At 37.9% G+C, this 19,195-nt stretch overlaps 1 protein-coding gene across 2 annotated transcripts in view; it reads right to left on the bottom strand.

The window, feature by feature from the left end:
- Nebl (nebulette) overlaps positions 1-19,195 on the bottom strand; it is a 337,929-nt gene that overhangs the window by 143,862 nt on the left and 174,872 nt on the right. For both annotated transcript variants that reach the window (XM_048812743.1, XM_048812744.1), the window contains exon 3: positions 7,341-7,448. In XM_048812743.1, the coding sequence (XP_048668700.1) occupies positions 7,341-7,448 (108 nt within the window). The remainder of the gene's footprint in view (positions 1-7,340; positions 7,449-19,195) is intronic.

Genomic DNA, 19,195 nt, shown 5'->3' with positions numbered 1-19,195 from the left:
CCCCTCAGCTGGTGGTATTTTGTGATGACAGCTCAAGTAGATTAATATAAGTCCTATATTTTAGATACTTAAGTTAGTAAAAAAAAAAAAAATTCCTTGGCTACATTTTAGAACAGGCCAGTGTGTGCATTTCCAATATAAGGAATTCTTAGGTGACACATTAGGAAGCAATAGGTTCCCCTTTATTAAGGGAGTATTGCTACAATCTTTCAATAAAACTAAAGAAGTCACTGAATATTTAAGTAGCAGGAAATGAAAAATAGGTATCAAGCAGCACAAACAAGAATAACACAATTCAAAACAATCTTGAAAAACAAAGGTTCTTTTGCAAAGAGGGGTTTCATGAGAAAGAAATGCAACAATAGTTAACATTCATTTATTCAGTACATATTTCCTGGGCGCCTGCTATATTCCAAGCACTGTTTTAGGCACTAAAAATCTTACATTGAAAGGACAGATCTGTTTTTCATTCTGATGTGGTTCATCTCCTAGGAAATGGACCTAGACTTGAGAAGTGGATAGAAAGGCAAATCCTTCTGAAAAAAAGGGGGGGGGTAAGGAACCCTGTCAATTTATTTGTTTTCAAATTGGGCACCATGCTAGGCCATATCTTCACAAAGTTCATTCTGGGTGGAAGAAAACTCATAATGCAGCTGCTGAAGCAGTCAGCCAGAGCAGCATAGAGGCCAAGGTCTGGGAAGAGAAGGGAACCACTAAGCCAGCACAGATGGGAGACTGGCAAGAGCTTGCAGGCAGAAGTGGAGGTGCACCAGGCTCAGAGGGCAGGAAGGCACCCAGGCTGGAGATCTCCACTATTGTGAAGCAGGGACAGCCTCATATCCCATGTAAAGGTTTCCTTATTTCATCCTAAATGCAGTAGGGAGCCATTGACAGATTTTGAGGAAGAATGTGGCATAATCAGATATGTACTTTAGGAAGAATTTGCAAGAAACCATGTGAAAAACAGCCTGGAGCAGAGTGAGAGCAGTCAAGAGACTAGTCCAGAAAGAAAAGCAAGGGACAGGGACACATCCTAAATAAAGGGTGCAACAAGAATGATGGGGATGTACCTCAGTTGGCAGAGTGTCTGCCTTGCATGCACAAGGCCCTGGGTTCAATTCCCAGCAGGAAGGAGAAAAAAACAAAACAATAAACAGTACAACAAGAAAGATAAAATATAAAGCACCAAACTGTCCATTCTTGGAGATAAAAAAAAATAGACTGAAAATGACATGGATGATCTTGGCCTTCATGTTCAAGAGGTAAAATATTTAGACATGTCAAATGCTAATTAAACCACAAAGTAGGCTATGATGTGTGCACTGAGTGGCCCAAAGGACAGCACAAGGCAGAAGCCACTGCAATAATCCAGAGACCAGGAAGATGGCTGGAGCTGGTATTTGTGCATCTGGGATTGGAGGGCTGGGATTCTGTTACTGAAGTAAGAAACTGTCCTAAACAACAGGAATGATTCATGGAAAAGTCCAGAACAAAGTAGCCAGGCCTAAAAGAAATGGACAATGTTGATAAGCTAAGGTGGAAAATAATTTAGGAGCAATTGGGGAGGATCTTCAGAGGCAGAATGAAGGGGTTCAGGAGAGATTAGGCTTGATTCTACTCAAAATGGAGGTCCAGGATGGTTTGTTTGTGGGTCATAATGAGGGTTCTGAAAAAAAGAGATCTATTAGAAAGATTTAGCTGGTGATGTGTTTAAGATACAAGGAGCACAAAGCACCTGGAGGGAGATAAGGTCACTTAGGAGGCTACTGCAAGAACTCAGTGCAACTGAGAGGAAAGGAATGGAGAAAAAAGTCTTCACAAGAGGAAGATCTTTGGAAATCAAATCGTCTGCCACCTCCTTAATCTCTCATTTTCAAGAAGTTGCATGTGCTAATTCCACAATCATGAGGCATCTTCCCAAAGCTTCTCTCCAGAAGATGCCATCTTATAACCACAACTCTTGCATTAGCCATGCACAAATCATTACTGGTCTGGGACGTATTTGTTCCTTTAAGTGACTGGGGTTAGAAAATTGAGGATAAAAAAGAAGAGATCGGCCTTTGAAGTTCTGCCCTACATGGAAAAATAAAGCAAAACCAGGTGTAAAGTAAACCACGAATTGGAAAGGACCAAGAGGTCATTTTCCATACGTTGTTCTCATGAAAGTCTAAGTATTCCTTCTGGAAATCCTTTCCTTTGGTAGAGATTGTTCAGAGCATCTTATTGAATGCTATATGTCAGAGTGATCCAAAGATGAATGAAGTATTCATCCATGTGTTAGAAATTATAAGAAAAACACAGACTATTGCTCTATTGCTTTTTTTTCCACATATTTGATCTCTGATTTAAAGATACTGCTACTGACGGATCCACTATATTGCTTGGGACTGCATCCACTATATTGCTTGGGGACTGCACTGGAGTTACTGGTTGCAATGAGTTGGAGGCAAGGTACAGTCCATTAAAACAACATAGAGATTCCCTCAGTAAAACGACGAGTCTTCAAGGGCTCACATCTTAACAATTCACCTCATAATTAGTCATCTATGTCAATCAGCCCAGTTATAACACATATATTACCATTCTATTCTCTTTTTAAACTACTTAGTGTATTAGACTTGACTACTCAAAATCAGAAGCTTTCATATAAAATTTTCATTAGTTATCAAAGCTGTTTCTTGTACATGGGAAAAAATTAGAAGTCTGTTTCCATGTTAAATGCTATTCTAATTCCAACATTTCTCCCCTTAAAAATTAAAAAAAAAACTTTTAATGTTTGCTGAATATAAAAAGAAAACCTCCTATGTCAGTTGTTCAGATTCATATAAGACCTAATTGCCTCCTACAAGATAATTTTGCCACCCGTTTACAATTAACATGTATTTCTCATGCATGAGTTGACCCAATTACATAACAAATTTTGCCTTTGGGGATTTCTCTTGACTGCTTGTCTTCTGTCCACCGTACAACTCAATTTCACACTGTCAGCAGCCTGAACATGGTTACAGTCAGTCTCTGTCAAAATGATTTATTTAAATTACAAACAGAGACCAAATCCCTAGATAATCACTCTACCCTCACATGCTCACCCTTACATTCAACCTAACTTTGAATCAAATCTTTTAATAGTCTGTAGACACTGTATTCAATTATTACATAATGTTTAGTTCTAATAATCTAATATTTCTGAAGCTAACTCATAAAATTTCAGGAAACTAAATCAGCAGTATCAATGCAAACTTATTAACGGGCATATAATTTATTTTAAATTCCAAGAAGTCAATTAAAAATTATGTGGTTGTTATCAAAAAACAGTTAAAAGTAATTACACTTTAGGATCAAATTACTGAAAGATTTTTTTCTATAATGTTAAAAAATACCTCTAATCTTAGCTTTTCTTGTAAAGCAAGCAAGAATTTCTTATTTAATGGATACACTTGATGGAAAATGATAGCAAAAAAGGGTATTTAGGAAACAGGATGTATAACCAAAATTATAGACAAGGCAAAGAATACAACAATGGTAAGGTAAGAACACTGATCAAAGAGGGTACTGCCAGACACACAGCAGAGTCATGCAAAAACACTTCCTGTGTGTATCAAGGACAAGCACAAATCCTGACAAATCAAATAATGATCCACTTACTATTTCAGTCGGTCTGTAAAATATATCATTTTCTCATTGGGTATTTTTCCCTTTTTCACCTGATATTCTTCTTTCCCCAAAAATAAATGAGAAAATAAACACCTAGTTTTTACCCACAGCACAAAGTCTGTAAAAGTCTCCTGGGGTTTGACTTTACCATTTTATATCACAATTGATCCCCAGGCTGTCTCAGCTAATTGAAAGTGCAGCTTATATGGGTGTGTAAACAGGCAGAAGAAAATGCATCAATAATCTCTGTCAGGCTACACTGGGTACCTTGGATGCCTGGCAAGGATGCTGCTACACCATCCTACTACGGGCACCTGGGGTGTGCTACTTATAAACCTGAAGGTGAACCACTCTAAACTAGAGAAATGCCTTTAGAATTACCCACACAGATTAGAGCTAGAATAACAAGAGATAAAAAGTTTTATAAAAATCCCCAAGGGCATAGCATTCCTCAATTCATATTTGTACACTGTCCTTCAAGAACATTTTCCTAAAACACTGTTAAAGGAAATGCAAAGATGGGGCTGGCCATGTGGCTTCATGGTAGAGCACGTGCCTAGCATGCACAAATCTGTGGATTCAATCTCGACACTACAAAAAATAATAATAGTAACAAAATAAAATGACCCACAGAATTTGGGACCTAGAGGGAGGAGATGGTTAAGTGATTTAGCTATGAAAATCTGTTGACGCTGTCCACAAAGGCTGTCAGGCTGCATTCTGTTGAAGTGATGCATCTGAAACAAAATCGGAACTTCTAAATAATATCTTTAATTAAATGGTTTGACTGGATATCCTGATTTCCCATAAAAATCTGTTTGCAAGTCCAATACTCTATTTTCATAAATAACCACTATTAAACTCTACCTGAATAGTAATATTTTGAATAAGATGAAGACAATCTTGTAGAACAAAATTGGAAAATAAAAGAACAATTCTTTATTTCAGAAGCCAAGTTCTATTTCTTCCCAACCATTAAATGAATTCTAAAATCATACCTCTTCTCTTTTTCTTTCTATAGCTATTCTGGGTAACGTAGCAGAAGAATTTTAAATTGCAGGATTTAATAAATCTCCCTTGTTCAATACGCTGTCATTATAGGTTCCATAAGAAAGAAGGCAGGGCTAACCCACTCTCACCTCTTTTATTACACACAATTTGAAATTTATAGTTGTACTTTATCCCACACTTCAGTAACATATGCAGGCTGAGGGGGCATATCCCAATGATTTCAAATCCTACCCAAATGAATGTGAAAGTGACTGAAAAAAAAATTCATAACATTGACACAGACACAAGCAATCAAAAATGCCCATTCATCCATAACATATTACCCAAAACACCTAGGAGTTGTCACCGCTCTATGTCTTTATACTTCCATTAGTCCAAGGGGGACTAATGGCAGTTTAGAATGAGCCATATAATATTTAAAGATAAAATGGACAAAAAATATATAAGAACATGGAACAAAGGGGGAAATAAAGATCATGAAGACACTTTAGTTAACCCACCTAGATCAACACTTTTGCACTTGGAGTTCTAATTAAGACTCACAAATCTCACATCCCTTACAATGTTCAAAATGAGTCAGCTCCCTCCCAGCATCTCCAGCAAGAAGATACTAGAGTTTTCCCAGTCTAGATACTTTCGTACCTTCTTCCTCTTAAAACAGACACAATCCAGGCCACTGTCAAACCTATCTGGGTTCGAGCCAATATTGTTCCCCGGGTGTGGAAAACCAGACTAACCAAAGTATGACTTTTCAGATCAATCCCCAATTTCTTACAGGAAAAGATCTTTTAGTAATATGGAAAACCCAGTGAGGTAATGGGAAAAGTTTATGAAGTTAGAAGCTTAGAAATGAATAATAAATTTTCTAGACCTCAGAATAATTGACAGCCTCCCTTTCTCAGGAGTAGGTCTTGAACAGTAACATTGTGAAATCTATGTATTTTTTACTGTTACCCAAATGTTAAGAAGCCTCAAAGTGACTAAAAGAAGTCTGCTAAGGTTGCTAACATCAAAACACAGCAAAAAATAAAATATATATATATATATATTTATGTCTAAATTATATGCTTTAAAAATTTAGCATTCTCTAAATTATAGGCTTAATCTAATTGGGGCTTTATATATAATGCTATGTATATGATAAATATAGATTAATACATACCTGTGTCATAAGGCATCTTTGCATATTTAAGAAGGGATCTGGCTACGACCTCTGGTATTGAATAAAATGTATATGCCTGCTAATGATAAAGGATGGAAATGTGATCAGTTCTGTCCTAGTTAAATATGAATATTGACTTAATTTGAATATAAATGAAAAGGCTTACCTTGGAATCCACTGCAGTCTTTCCAGTAGCTGTCATGTAGATGTCTTGAGTAGAAATGTTGGATTCTTTTTGAAATAAATTTCTATGATAGTTGAAGACTTACGATACAACTTTGCTTTTTACAGCATTGCTTTTATTTTTTTTAATTTCCAAAAATTATCAAAAGAAAGAAATGCTACTGAATGTCACTGCTTGTGGAATGTGTCTCTGATTTGCATTTTTAAAAGCGAAAGTGGATTTTTAAGGAAAGAATAAAGGAGAAGGAAAATGAGAAGAGTGATCTTCACTGTTCATGATTGGCAGGTTGTTGGAATGCAGTAGGAAAACTAAGCGACAAATGTCATGAGTCTTTAAAATTCAACTCTTTCTCTTCAAAGGAAAAAGCCCTTACTAATATAAAATGCCCATTTAAAGACCAAACAATGGGTAAACCTTAGGGTATATGATTTGAAAACAAACTGTGTGCTGTTCCTCCTCCCACTCCCTAAATACATTTTTTTTAGAAATCAAATATTTTGTTTTTGAACTTTGGACAATTAAAATTTTTTTCTCAAATCTGTACATGTGACACACAAAATCCACTTCTCATGAAAAGCGGTATGAGTTTTGCATGTTTGCTTCTAATTTTATCACGCAGCTATTGATTTTCATTCATATTTCCTCTTGGATATCTATCACTGAAATAATTTTGTAGAAAAAATACATTTTGGTACATTTCATACAGTACTTTGGAAGAAACAATCACACATATGAGTTACAAAAAATTAAGAATGAATCATTTAGCCATCTTTAATAAGTACTAAACCAACATTTTCCTGTCTCTAATATGTTTTAAACTTCTGCGAGTCCCAATTTTCTTTTTAAAGGAAAACATAGTACCAAACAAGATGCAGCTTTCGAGTCCAGAGTAACTATATATACAAATGTTTATCTCCAAAATTAGATAGAATGCATGATTCAACACATATCTAATTTAAAGTATTAAGCTATTCATACATGTAATTAGCAAACGTAAGATTCTTCAAAGATACTTAACCTTTAATATATATTCTGCATGTTTAGCCACAAGGAAGAAAAAACTTTTTTTAACTTAGTTATAAAAATCCTATTTTGGAAAGATTCAAAAGCTGAGAACTATTTAAAGTGTAGTAAGATACTATATGACAGTAACTGATAGGCTCTAGATGGCAGTGAAGTCGGAGGGAAGGGATCTCACAGGTGCAGTTGTTTGAGGACTCTGTTCCTCGCACACCACAGCTACATACACTCCTCCAAGACACCCAGACTCACGCTGCCCTCCACAAACACATTCTAGTGCTGCCAAGTCACTAAGCCACAGGCACCTACATTACTGATTTGTTCCTGCGTCCTCTTCAGCCGCTGCAATTCCGGAGTGTCTGTCACGATGCTGAAGCCCCTCCCTTTGCTTTCTTCAAAATCTCTTTTGTACTTGACCTAAGAAGGAGGAGGAAAATAAAAGGGGAGAAAAATGGAAAAAGAAAAGTAAATAGATGATGAATCACAAATCCCATCCAGCAAGAGCCCAAAAACATGCTAGGATTGGAAGCAATGCCCACAATCACAGATCTCAGCAAGAGGGACCCTGAAACTTAGCAGCACATAGCCAGGCCACCTGGTTTATGACCCAGCAACTCCACCTCCTATCTGTGCAATCTCAGGCAAGTTACTTCATCATTCTGGGCCTTAGTGGTCTCATCTGTCAAACGGTGACAACAACAGAAGCGATATAATTGGTTGTAGGGGTAGAATCAAATGATTCCACACATGTACGTGGCTGATGGGAAAAGGTAAGTACTTTGTAATAGTTATCATCATCCTCAATATTAACACTATTACTGCTACTAAAGAAGAGGAAAAGTGGGAAAAACAAAGTTAAACCTTCTCCCCACAGGGCCTGTCTTGTCAATGACGAAGCATTGTCCTGAGCTTGAACTGCTCTCTGAAGAAGGGACACAAACAAAATCAACAGTCCTGTACCTAAGTTCTTCTCACTCTAGCTCATAAGGCAAAGCATATGGACACTATTACACAAAGCCACACCGCCAGATGGCGAGTATATAATTCTTATGAAAATATTTATAAAATAGGCCACACCTCGGGACTTAAGAAGCCTCTAACACATGCCCTTGGCAGAGTGTATGCCGAGGTACCTATGATTTTCTTCCCAGTGTTTTGATCCACTTTCTTCCTAGTAACAGCACAGTAAGGTCGAATTTTACTGAAATTTACTGGGACGGTCATTGCTTCATCCTACTGGGTCCCATCTCATGTTACTAGCATAACAGCTAAATATTGTGCCTGTTAATGACTGAGACAGTCGTATCACTTTGTTCTTATTTTCTTAAGCCTAAATATCAAGAAGTATGGAAACAGATTTTGATGGCAAAAGAATCCCCCTTTTAAGTTCAGAATTACAGGGCTCAAACTGACACTCAAAAGTAAACTTATGGGGCCGGGGTTATGGCTCAGTGGTAGAGCCCTTGCCTGCATGCATGGGGCCCTGGGTTAGATCCTCAGCACCACGTAAATAAATAAAATAAATGAACTGTGTCCATCTGCAACTAAAAAAACTAATAATAACAATAAAGCAACTTATAAAAAAACGAGATTCTGTAAGTGAAGATTCTGTATAAGTTTGAAAAGTTCACTTAGGAGATCATGGAGCAACTTTTTTTGTTGAGCACATCTGTACTTAAATACTCAATTTGTAACGGTAGTCCACTTTATGCCTTGAATATAGCCCTTGCTGCTCTGCCACAGCAACTTATTTTTAAAAGGGACATGTAGAAAAGATGGTGGAATGAGATGACATCATTACCCTAGGTACATGTATGATGACACAACCAGAGACATGAAACATTGTGGTCCATTTGTGTACTATGAATTGAAATGCATTCTGCTGTCATGTATAACTAATTAGAATAAATACATAATTAAGGGATATATTTCTTTTTCTTCCTCTTTCCCTCTCCCTCCCTAATCTCTCCTCCCCTAGATCTTGGGGAAAACAAGATTATCTTTCTTCCCCATTCTAGGCAAGTTATCTATCCCTGAATCCAGACTTTGGGGATGGCACCAGAAGATCTCAGAAATGACTATCTTCCAAATTAACAAGTGAATTACAACTCCAACAGTGAACATGTGGAAAGTAACCTTTGAACCACCTCTTTAAAAGCCCCCTGCTCCCTCTGAGGCGCAGAATCACAACCTCTGGGACAGGAGTCCCCTATGCTTCTCCTTTGCTAACAAAGCAAGAAAGCTTTTTCCTTTTTGTCAAAATCACATCCTCATCATTAGATTGGCATCGGGGGACAAGAACTGAGCTTCCGCAACTAAAATACTAAAACACTTACTTTATTCCCATAAATAAAAGGTCCAATAAATTGCAATATTTTTATTCCAGAGAAAATGCTGAGTTGAGCCCTCTAACCTTCAATCTCCCGCCACGTGTGAAGACACAAACACTGGCACTTTCTCAGAGTTTTATGCCTAACTAAGCAGAGAAGCCATTTAGCTTGACTGGTAATAAGCACCAGCGTGCAGGGCCATAAAATAATAAAAGTAAGAAAGATGACAAGATTGTGCTGGCGGTGTTAGAGAACAGATAGATATGGATGGTGAGAACAGGAGGTTAAGGGAATAATTCTATAAAATGGGCCCACACTGCTGAGCCCCACATGCTTTCTTTTCCAAGAAGCAATTTACCTGCAACCCTGCCTGGCCTAAGTGGACAGGTTATGACACGTTCTTCAGCAACCTACCTGTCACACTGCAAGAGAAATGCAGGCCCCAAATAATGTTGATAAGAGGAACCCAAGTTATCCTGAAGGAGGAGACTTTTTGTGACTAGATCCTGAAAATCTGGAGTTAAGGATAATTCCTCCTAATCATATAAATCTGTAAGAACATATGGTTAAGAATCCAATTAGAACTGGTCGGCATAGGTCAAGGCAACGTAAAGTTGCCATGACTGTGGGGATTTGAAAGTCTGATGTCACTCTGCTGTCAGTCAAAAGTCAAGAGGTGGTTGTGGGTGGGACTCTCTGTAAACTTCTCTGGGATCCCCAATAAAACTAGAATGCAGAAGAGGCACATTGTCCCTCTCCTCTCTGAGAGGATCCACTCTCTCCCTTGAGAGTGTCCCCTTTTCCTTTTCCTATCCCTGTAATAAACTCATTCCTGTTACTCTCAGCAACATGTCTGAAATATTTCTGACTTGTTTGCAAGAATTGGGGTTTGAAGAGGGGGTCTTTGCATTGCCTCAGTTTCTCAGAAGGACCCAGCTCTGTGATGGCAGCAGACATGGAAATATAAGAAGAGTCTATCAGACAAATCTTAACATCCCTAAAGCCAGTTTCAGAGAAAGCACCATCACGTATTCTTTTTGATATCTGTTTCACCTTTTAAAACAGTAATGTGCAAAGAAAGAGGAAAAAAAGAAAAAAACACATTCAATTCTAGAATCACAATTTGGAGCAGACTACCATTTGGCAATCCTTGCCACATTCATGAGACACATGAGAATCCTTTGATTTGGGCTTGCTTAGATAAGTGACTAGTTTTGAAAAGTGTAAAATGATCTCTATAAATGGTTCACAGCATTCTAAAAGATATTTATTCCTTTTCAATGGTGTGGTATATAACCAAACCTCATGTGCTCAGTACCAACCCACCAGCATTTCTTTATGACATGGGGTAGGAGCCTTGGAGTCAGCTGTCTTTTCCATACTCCCACCCACTGACACCCTATCTACAAAGCCTTGGCTCATCAGAGTTGCTCAATAAATGTTTCTGAAAGTGAAGGGAGAGAAAGAGAAAGAAGGAGAAGGAGAAGGAGAGAGAGAGAGAGAGAGAGAGAGAGAGAGAGGAGGATCTGAAGCCAAGAGGGAGGGACTGCTTGTCAGATCTACAAGTAAGGGAGGAAATTCATACTTAGGAAATGGAAAATGGCTCCACTTGGCTGGAACATCTGGTGGAAAGGGGGATTCTGGGGAGAGTGGGTAAAGGCCAGAACATTCCGCTAAGACTCATAGCTCTAAATAGATTTTGAAACAAATTGCTAGTCATGTTGCTTTTAAAAATTAACATTAACATAGTAAATATTTATTAAGCCTTCTATAAGCTTCCCTTGGAATCCCTGCCTCTTAAGCCAGGAAAAAAAAATAATAATAATACTTTCCTTCCCCTGTGTTCAGCCTTGGATATGGAAGAATCATGTCTGGTCTCTTAGAAAGTGATTCACAGTGATTCCATGAATAACAACAACCGTCTTCTAGGAATGCCATTCTCTGGAATCTCCCCCTCACATGTTCCTTGATTCCATCCTTTTTGACTTTCAAAACTATTTATTGGGCACCTACAATATGGCCAAGTGCTGTCCCATGGATGGGGACCATGCAACAAAGAAAGCAGTCTACACTCAATGCCCTCAAAGAGCTTATGTTACAGGACGAGAGATGAAAAAAATACAAGATCCAACTAAGCCAAAAAATGGCCTGTGAGTGAAAAGTGCTAAGAGAAACATAATGCAAGACAGTGGGGTGCACAGTGGGAGGAACACTGGCCTCCTAGGGTGGCCAGAGAAGGCCCCAAAGAGAGGGTGACATTGCAATAATCCTGGGGGAGGCACACACATGTTCAGAGAGAGCTTTAAAGGTGAGGGTACAGATGCAGCAAACTCCCAAGCGAGGAGAAAAGGAAGGCAGAGAGTGAGCATGGGATGTGCAGGCCCTGAGGACACTGGCTTCCCCCACCACCTCCACCCACCCCCACCCCCTGCCCCAAGACAGGAAGTCATTGGAGAAGCATCCCAGATGCTGACTGGAGTCTTAACAGGCTCCCCCTGGCTGCTGTCTGCAAGCCCAGTGGGGGAACATTATGAAGCCAGGAGACCCAGAGGCAGGCAATGTCAGATCTTCTTCCTCAGCTGTCCTCCATCGTAAAACAGTCCTGGGGCCAGGAAATAGCAAGAGTTCTTGGGCCCAATCCTCAAGACCCTAATTCCCATGACACTCCTGTCAAAAAGGGACAGGAAGAACACAGAAGTACAGAGGACAGAACTAAGATGCATGCCAACCTGAGAGAGTATGCTTGTTATGGTTTGGAGGTGAAATGTTCCCCCAAATCTCCTGCTAATTCAGAAATGTTCAGAGGTAAAGTGATTGGGTTGTGAGAGCTGTAACCTAATCAGCCCACCGTGGTTTGAATGGACTGGGTGGTAAATGTAGGCAAGCGGGGTATGGCTGGAGGAGGTGGGTCACTGGGGGCATGTCCTAGAAGATTGCATCTTTCCTGCAGCCCCCTCTGCTTCCTCACCCTGCCATGATCTGAGCAGCTTTCCCCTACTAGGCCCTCCCCTGTGCTGCGCTGCCTCACCTTGGGCCCAGTGCAATGCAATCAGCCATCTATGGATAGAGACCTCTGAAACTGGGGACCCCAAAGACATTTTCCCTCGTCTCAGTTGTTCTTGTCAATATTTTGGTCACAGCAACAAAAAGCTAATTAAAACAGTGCTATACCTGGGAACTAATGCAGTCTGATTTTCCCACAGTCTTATCCCTTCAAGGCTGAATAAAGGCACTGTGAAAATGCACTCAAAGTCAAACGCAAGAACTTCACACAATAGAAAACTCCATCTGTCTGTCTTCAAAACTAAGTTAAAAATGTATTTCTTTCAAATATTGGATGCTGTAGAATATTGACACTCCATGTGTGCACGTTAAAATTCTGTGTGTGGATATATGTGCTCATGGACAGGTGTGTGCAGGTACATATATGTATAGGTACAACACACAGTTACATACATTTATCTTCTACCCAGAGGTCAAAAACAAAATCATGAGTGGAAGAATAGACAATGACACAGCAATTAGAAATTCAGCTGATATTTTCAGCAAGCTAAGACAAATCATCTATTTAGTACACATCCATTTGCAGAAAGTTAAGTCAGTCACTCTATGTTTCTGTATCTTAATGAAGCTGTTTAATTACATCAGCAAACAAGGACTTGAAGCAAAAAGTTGGGGAAAATAAAAAGAGTGTGAAAGGTTATTAGAGAAGGAATCCCAAACACAGATGAATGAGGAGTAGAAGTTCAAGGGGATTCATGGAGTGGGTCACAATGAGCCAGAGCAGTAAGTACCCAGGGACAGAAGGGTAAGCAGCGCAGCGGAGGAGATTCAGACTCACAGAAGCTTGCTGGAATGTGTTTAATGGAAGCTTAAAATCTTCAGGCACATTTATTACTGATTTGTGTTATTCTGCTTTTATTTCATACATTTCTGATATAGTGAAATTAATGACCAATTTCATTATCTCCCGTGACATGATAGATAGTGCACATTATTTTTCAAGGGGCGATTGTGAGGGTCACAGTATTTTAAAACTACATGCAAAACTCTTAAGTCTGATCTGTAAAATTTAGTGCTCAATTACGTACCTTCTTGTATAGTTCACTAGATTCTGATACTAGAGAATGTGGACCATATGTTTCTTTCTATCTCACTGCTTTTTGCTTGGTGCTAAGCATACATTAAAGGTTTGATAACGATTTCATGATTGATTACTATTAGGTTTTGTATTTTTAAAGTCTAAAATGCAGAAAATTGGTTAATCTCACAATACTAGATGAGAACTAAATGCTACAAAGGAAAATCTGATTGAGGGCTTTTTTTTTTAAGGTGAAGTTAATTTTAACAAATATTAAGTCAAGGAAATTAGCTCAAAAGTAAATTTGCTTTTTTTCTAAATTAGTCTCATAATTTGTAAATTTGTGGTTAATTAAATAAAATTAAAATTATAATTACCTTTTAAACATAATTAAAAAGCATTAAAAATAATCTCCATAGATTTCTAAGCCTTAAATTAGCCTTCCATTACATTCATAGAGGTACTTAGTGATATTTACAAATTTGTCAGGTTTCCATGTGTATTCACAACCCAATTTTATCAGATTTAGGGTTCTTTCATAAAAAAAAAATAGTGAGGTCTACATTTTATTCTAAACAAATATTCTACCTACCAAGGAAAGCATATTTTAATTAATTTCTCAATCAGCTTAGATAATTAAAAATCACATCTAAGACACTCAAGTGTAACTTAGTGGTTAATAGCACAGGTTCAGGAATCAGACAAATTCATCTTGAGCCCTGGTTTCACCACTTATGAGCTTTGTGACCCTAGGTAAGTTACATAATCTTTTTGAGCTTCAGTTTTCTCAAGTACAAAATACGCATAAATGTAATGCAACATTTATAGCCTTTTGTGAGATTAAACCAGATGAGGGTTATAATGCCTGACATTTATTAAGCATCTACTTGGTTCCAGGCCCTATACTGAGTGCTTTCCATATTGTGGAGCAGAGCCAGGATGGGAAGGCCAGCAGGTGGTGTGTAAGAAGTGCTCACCACTCCACTACCTTAGGCGTGAGTTTCCTTAGTCATGGTAACCAAATACCTAGAGAACACGCCTCTAGCCCATGCAGGCACCAGGCCATCTCTGCAGATGGAAGTTCCTTCCGTCTTCTTTGGATCAAAATAGAATATAAATAAATACAGGAAATTTTTAAAAATGTAAATTTTCTTTACAAATAGTATCTTGACATAAATCCTGGCAGGTACGCATTATGGCCCATCTTAGAGATAAAGGAACTTGGAGGAAGTCACAAAGCTAAGGAGGGGCATCATCACTCTGGAAACTTCCCAGACATTATCTTTCACTTTATCTGACAATGAAAAAAAAAAGTGGCAAAGTGAAAAATATCAAAGTGAACACAAGATAGAAAGAGTACCCCATAAACAAGCAGAGAAGAAAGTGGAACTGATTAAATATTTCTTAGTAGAGGATATCCAAAGACTGATGCATCTTAAATTTTTAACTAATTCATTATTTGTAATGAATCCTATGGTGCCATGAAAGTAACAAAAATAATTACCCAAAGTAAAAATTAACACAAACTATACTTCACCAAAAAAATGTTGTTTAGATAGTTTTTTTAAGGCAATGGTTATATAAAATTTCAATTAATGAAGATCAGGCTGGAGAAAGCACTGCCAAAATTACAATATTGATGAAAATATTGATTCACAGCAAAAAAATCATACCTACATTATACAGATTTAATTCATATTTTTCACCAAGAATGTCACAAATAGAATTTAATAATTCAGACATCTATGAATTTTGACTCCTGGACAAACATGTTCTCTTCACCACTAATCCTTTAGAGAAAGCTCCTCTCACATCTTATGACATGAGTGTGGCTTTTAAATATAAATAGCTTAATTCATACACAGACTAGAATGTATTAAAATTATTTGAATCAGAAGTATCATGTAAGGTTAAATTAAGGACAGAAAAACAGCGAACATTCTTATGTGCCTATTTTGAATTATAAAGTATTAGGAAATGAGTAGTTAGTTTCCAGCTAGGAAACAACTGATTAGGAAATTAGTAATTCAGAAAAGAAGCTACATCGCAACTATGAAGAAAAGAAATAAGGATAAATCAGCACTGTACACAAACAGAGCTAAACTAACCCAAAACAGTCACAAAATGAAAATAACCTGTCCTTAATCTCAAAGTGTCATAGCAGATGAAAGTGACAGACGATTCTTCAATTTTCTTACATATGCTTGCTCCTTAACAGATTGATAATGTCATTAAAACTGTTCCTAACAGCTCTCCCACACCTGTGATGGCATTACCCAGACAAACACCGACTGTTTTTCAAAAAGAAAACATACCTCTTCCACTTCTACGAAACTGAAGGGGAAAAAAAAATGTGTAACACAACAAAAATGAAAAAGAAAGAAGGCAAATATAAAAGTAAATACATTATAACTAATGTATATACAAACAATACTAAAATAGCTTCTATGATTGATAGCATTCACCACACACAAAAAACCATGGATCTCAGCAAGTCATTTTCATCAAAAAAATTGAAAAGATTATTTCCTTAATACAAAATTTCATCTAAAATATAAGTCTCCTAGAAATTTCTACAGGTTATTAAAAAAATCTATGTTACAACTAGAAATAAAATACTAATTCAGATCTTCCACGGGAGAGAAACTATTAAAATGAATATATTAGAAACGCTGAAGAATCAGGTGAGGAATTATGGCTTCTCAGGCATCTTAAGCTAACAATGAGAGCTTCACATTGATTATAGTGTCAGTTTTAAGAGATGCTGGTATGTCTCTTCCCTGCTATGTTATAGCAGTTATGATTTACTGAAGACCTAAAGGTATCAGACATTGTACTAAGTACTTGACAAATCTTCTTGCTTCATCTTCAAGATCACCCTTAGTATAAGAGATATTTGGCCATTTTTTACATTGAAAAATATATAGGAAATCTATTATTGGGTCCACCCCACACCTCCCTCCTATCCCTCCCTCAATCTATCTAATCTTTCCCAAGAAGCACCATTTTCTTACATGACCCACTTCCTTAACCACCATGGATTGGCCCAGAGGTAATCATCTGGCCTGAAGTAGTTCAAGTCAAGATGTCTGGGAGACTTGGGGATTGGGACCTAAAATGTACCGTGAGACTCTTCCTCTGGAACTTAAAGTGTAAGATACAAGTCTTTGGAATGATCAACAGCCATTGCTTGCCACGAACAGAACCCAGAGGGTTAGATGCAGCTCATCTACCAGAAAAAGAGAGTTCAGGCCTTGTGTCAATTAAATCCTGGTATCAACTAGCAGGCACATTCCTGCCCTGGGATTTTGTATTCAAATATCCTCAAAATGAATTACCACTTAGTTTGAGTTAATGAGGGTTGGGTTTCCAATCACTTACAGCCAAGAATTCCAACTAATACAGGGAACTGAGGCCCAAAGACTATAATTCAAACCCAGATCTGCTTACAGTCGTTTCTCTCCCAACCTATCATGCTTCAAGATGCCAATTCAATCATCTTGTAAACATCCAAGATTGTCACTTACATTGAAACCTAGTTTTGATGAAAATATTCCCTTATTTCTTTAAAAAGACTCAATTTTAAACAGCAGTGTACTCAAGATTGTAAATAATTTTTAACTGTTCTTACATGTTACATACATTAATCATCATTGAATCTTTAATGGTTACAAATACTACCAATGAGATACTCGATATGCATCAAATGAGTTAGTTACTAAGGTAATGATTTTAAAATGAAACTTAACAATAATTGTAATCTTAAGGCACCAACTTCAAAAAGTATGTAGGTTAATTCAATATTTTTACTTTTATGTAAACTATGATTTTTCAATAGGAAAATTAGATACATTAATGTTATAACTAGAAAAGCTATTGCATAATACATTGGTTAATATATTACATTAAGTGCCAAGTTGTGAGATTCAGTATAAATTCATGGTGTTACAGGTGCAATTATATTATTCTCTTGCCGACCTAAAATGAATCCTTCATCAAAAGATACTAACGGGGTCCAGATGAATCAATTTCTGAGTCAGTTTCCCAAAAGGATTTAGAGCCTTTCTTTTCTTTCCAGAATAAACGTCTCAAGAGGAGATTTTATTTTTCTTGGTAATGCAGATTTCATAGTTAAAAGAAAAAGAAGAAAAAAAATGGTACTTTGTAGATAATAGATGTGGGAGAGAGGGGCCAGTTTGAGGTTAACATGGTGTTTCTACCTCTGCTGCTAATCCTGTATCTAAGCCCATGTACATCTCACTCAGACATCTCGACATCTAGGAGAATACAGCTATTTGAGAAATAGGAGTAAGTTGGCATTGCCAATGAGCCAGGTGGTCCCACTGTTTGGAAACCATCTGGTCTGAGTTTTCTCTTTGTCAGCACCATCAATACATCAATAGCAGAAGCTATTATGAGGATTGTGTGTGTTTCAGTTCTTTAAATAAACTCAAACAAAACTACCCTGAATGTAAATTTGTTATTTCTTTGAATTGTGCCTTCAGACTATACTGAAACCCATATTGAGACAAGTTATGCTCAAAAACCTACATCCATTACTGAACTACACAAAATGCAGTACCCAAGACTAGAGGTCCCCCTCAGACTCCAGCAGCATCTTGTGGCCACATTAACCTTTACTAGGGCCGCTACTGGCTAACCCATCACCAGCAAAATGAGGAACTTTCTGCTGAGATAGCAGCCAAAGCTAATCTATATATTTAGTGTGGGCTGTAAAGAGATTTAGATATTGGGAAAGCTCAGAGGTGTTATTTAATCACTTAAAAAAAAAAAGGGGTTGATGGGGGTGCTCTAAGAAACTTAGATCTAATGAATCAAGAGGCCCTACTGACTCCTCATCCTATGGACAACAAGACAAGTCATTCAATGATACTCATCAAGTCACTGCCTGGACAAAAACACAGGATACCAATCAAATATGTGCCACAAAGCACCAAGCCCCTACCTATTCCTAAAATCAAGGAGCAGAGCTTACCAAATATACGAGACTCTCTGTAAGACACACATGTGAACAGACACTGGCATTAATAAACCCTGTCCCCTCAGACCTTAATCTCAGCTTCAGTCACAGACACAGTTTCCAGGCCCGGATGCTTTTATCAGAATACCCAGTGTCAAACCTTCCTAAATGCCAGCGCCTCTCCTCCAAAGGCAGGCCTCCTTTTCCCTGCCCTTTAGATAGAAGCCAGAAGTCACCATGTCACATTCACTTAAGAAGGGACAAATTAAAGAGGTTAAAGTAGTGACCTAAAGTTAAAAGAGAAAGAAAGTGAGGCTGTAAGAGATTTTACTTTCTTCTCCCAGCGGGTCATCCCCGCCGCCCCCACCCCCTTTGCACCAATGTTTGACTTGTCAAAATTGCTTTGCTTCATCTGTACCTGACATCTAAATCATTTGACAGGCACATAACCTTATCAAATTTCTAGTTATAGTACAAATAGAGGTAACAAACCATATCCACGGAAATGGATAACAGCTCACACAAAGAGCTGGGCCCACAGGAAAGGGGGAGCCACTCCAGGCCTGCTGGCCTGCTAGCCCACAGGAAAGGGAGGAGGTCCGGCAACATAAAAGACTCATTCTACCAAATCCAATCGGTGCTCCCATTCTTCTGCCTGAGATCAAATCAACCAAAAGGCTCCACACCAGGGGTGAAAAAAATTGTGGAATCAGTGGTGTTTGTCTGCTCCAGCGAGCATTGAAACTTAAAAGGCAAACATAACAAAGGCATC

Source organism: Marmota marmota, unplaced genomic scaffold (assembly GCF_001458135.2).
Source record: "Marmota marmota marmota unplaced genomic scaffold, marMar, whole genome shotgun sequence".
Taxonomy (NCBI): domain Eukaryota; kingdom Metazoa; phylum Chordata; class Mammalia; order Rodentia; family Sciuridae; genus Marmota; species Marmota marmota.
This window is presented reverse-complemented; position numbering and strand designations above follow the sequence as displayed.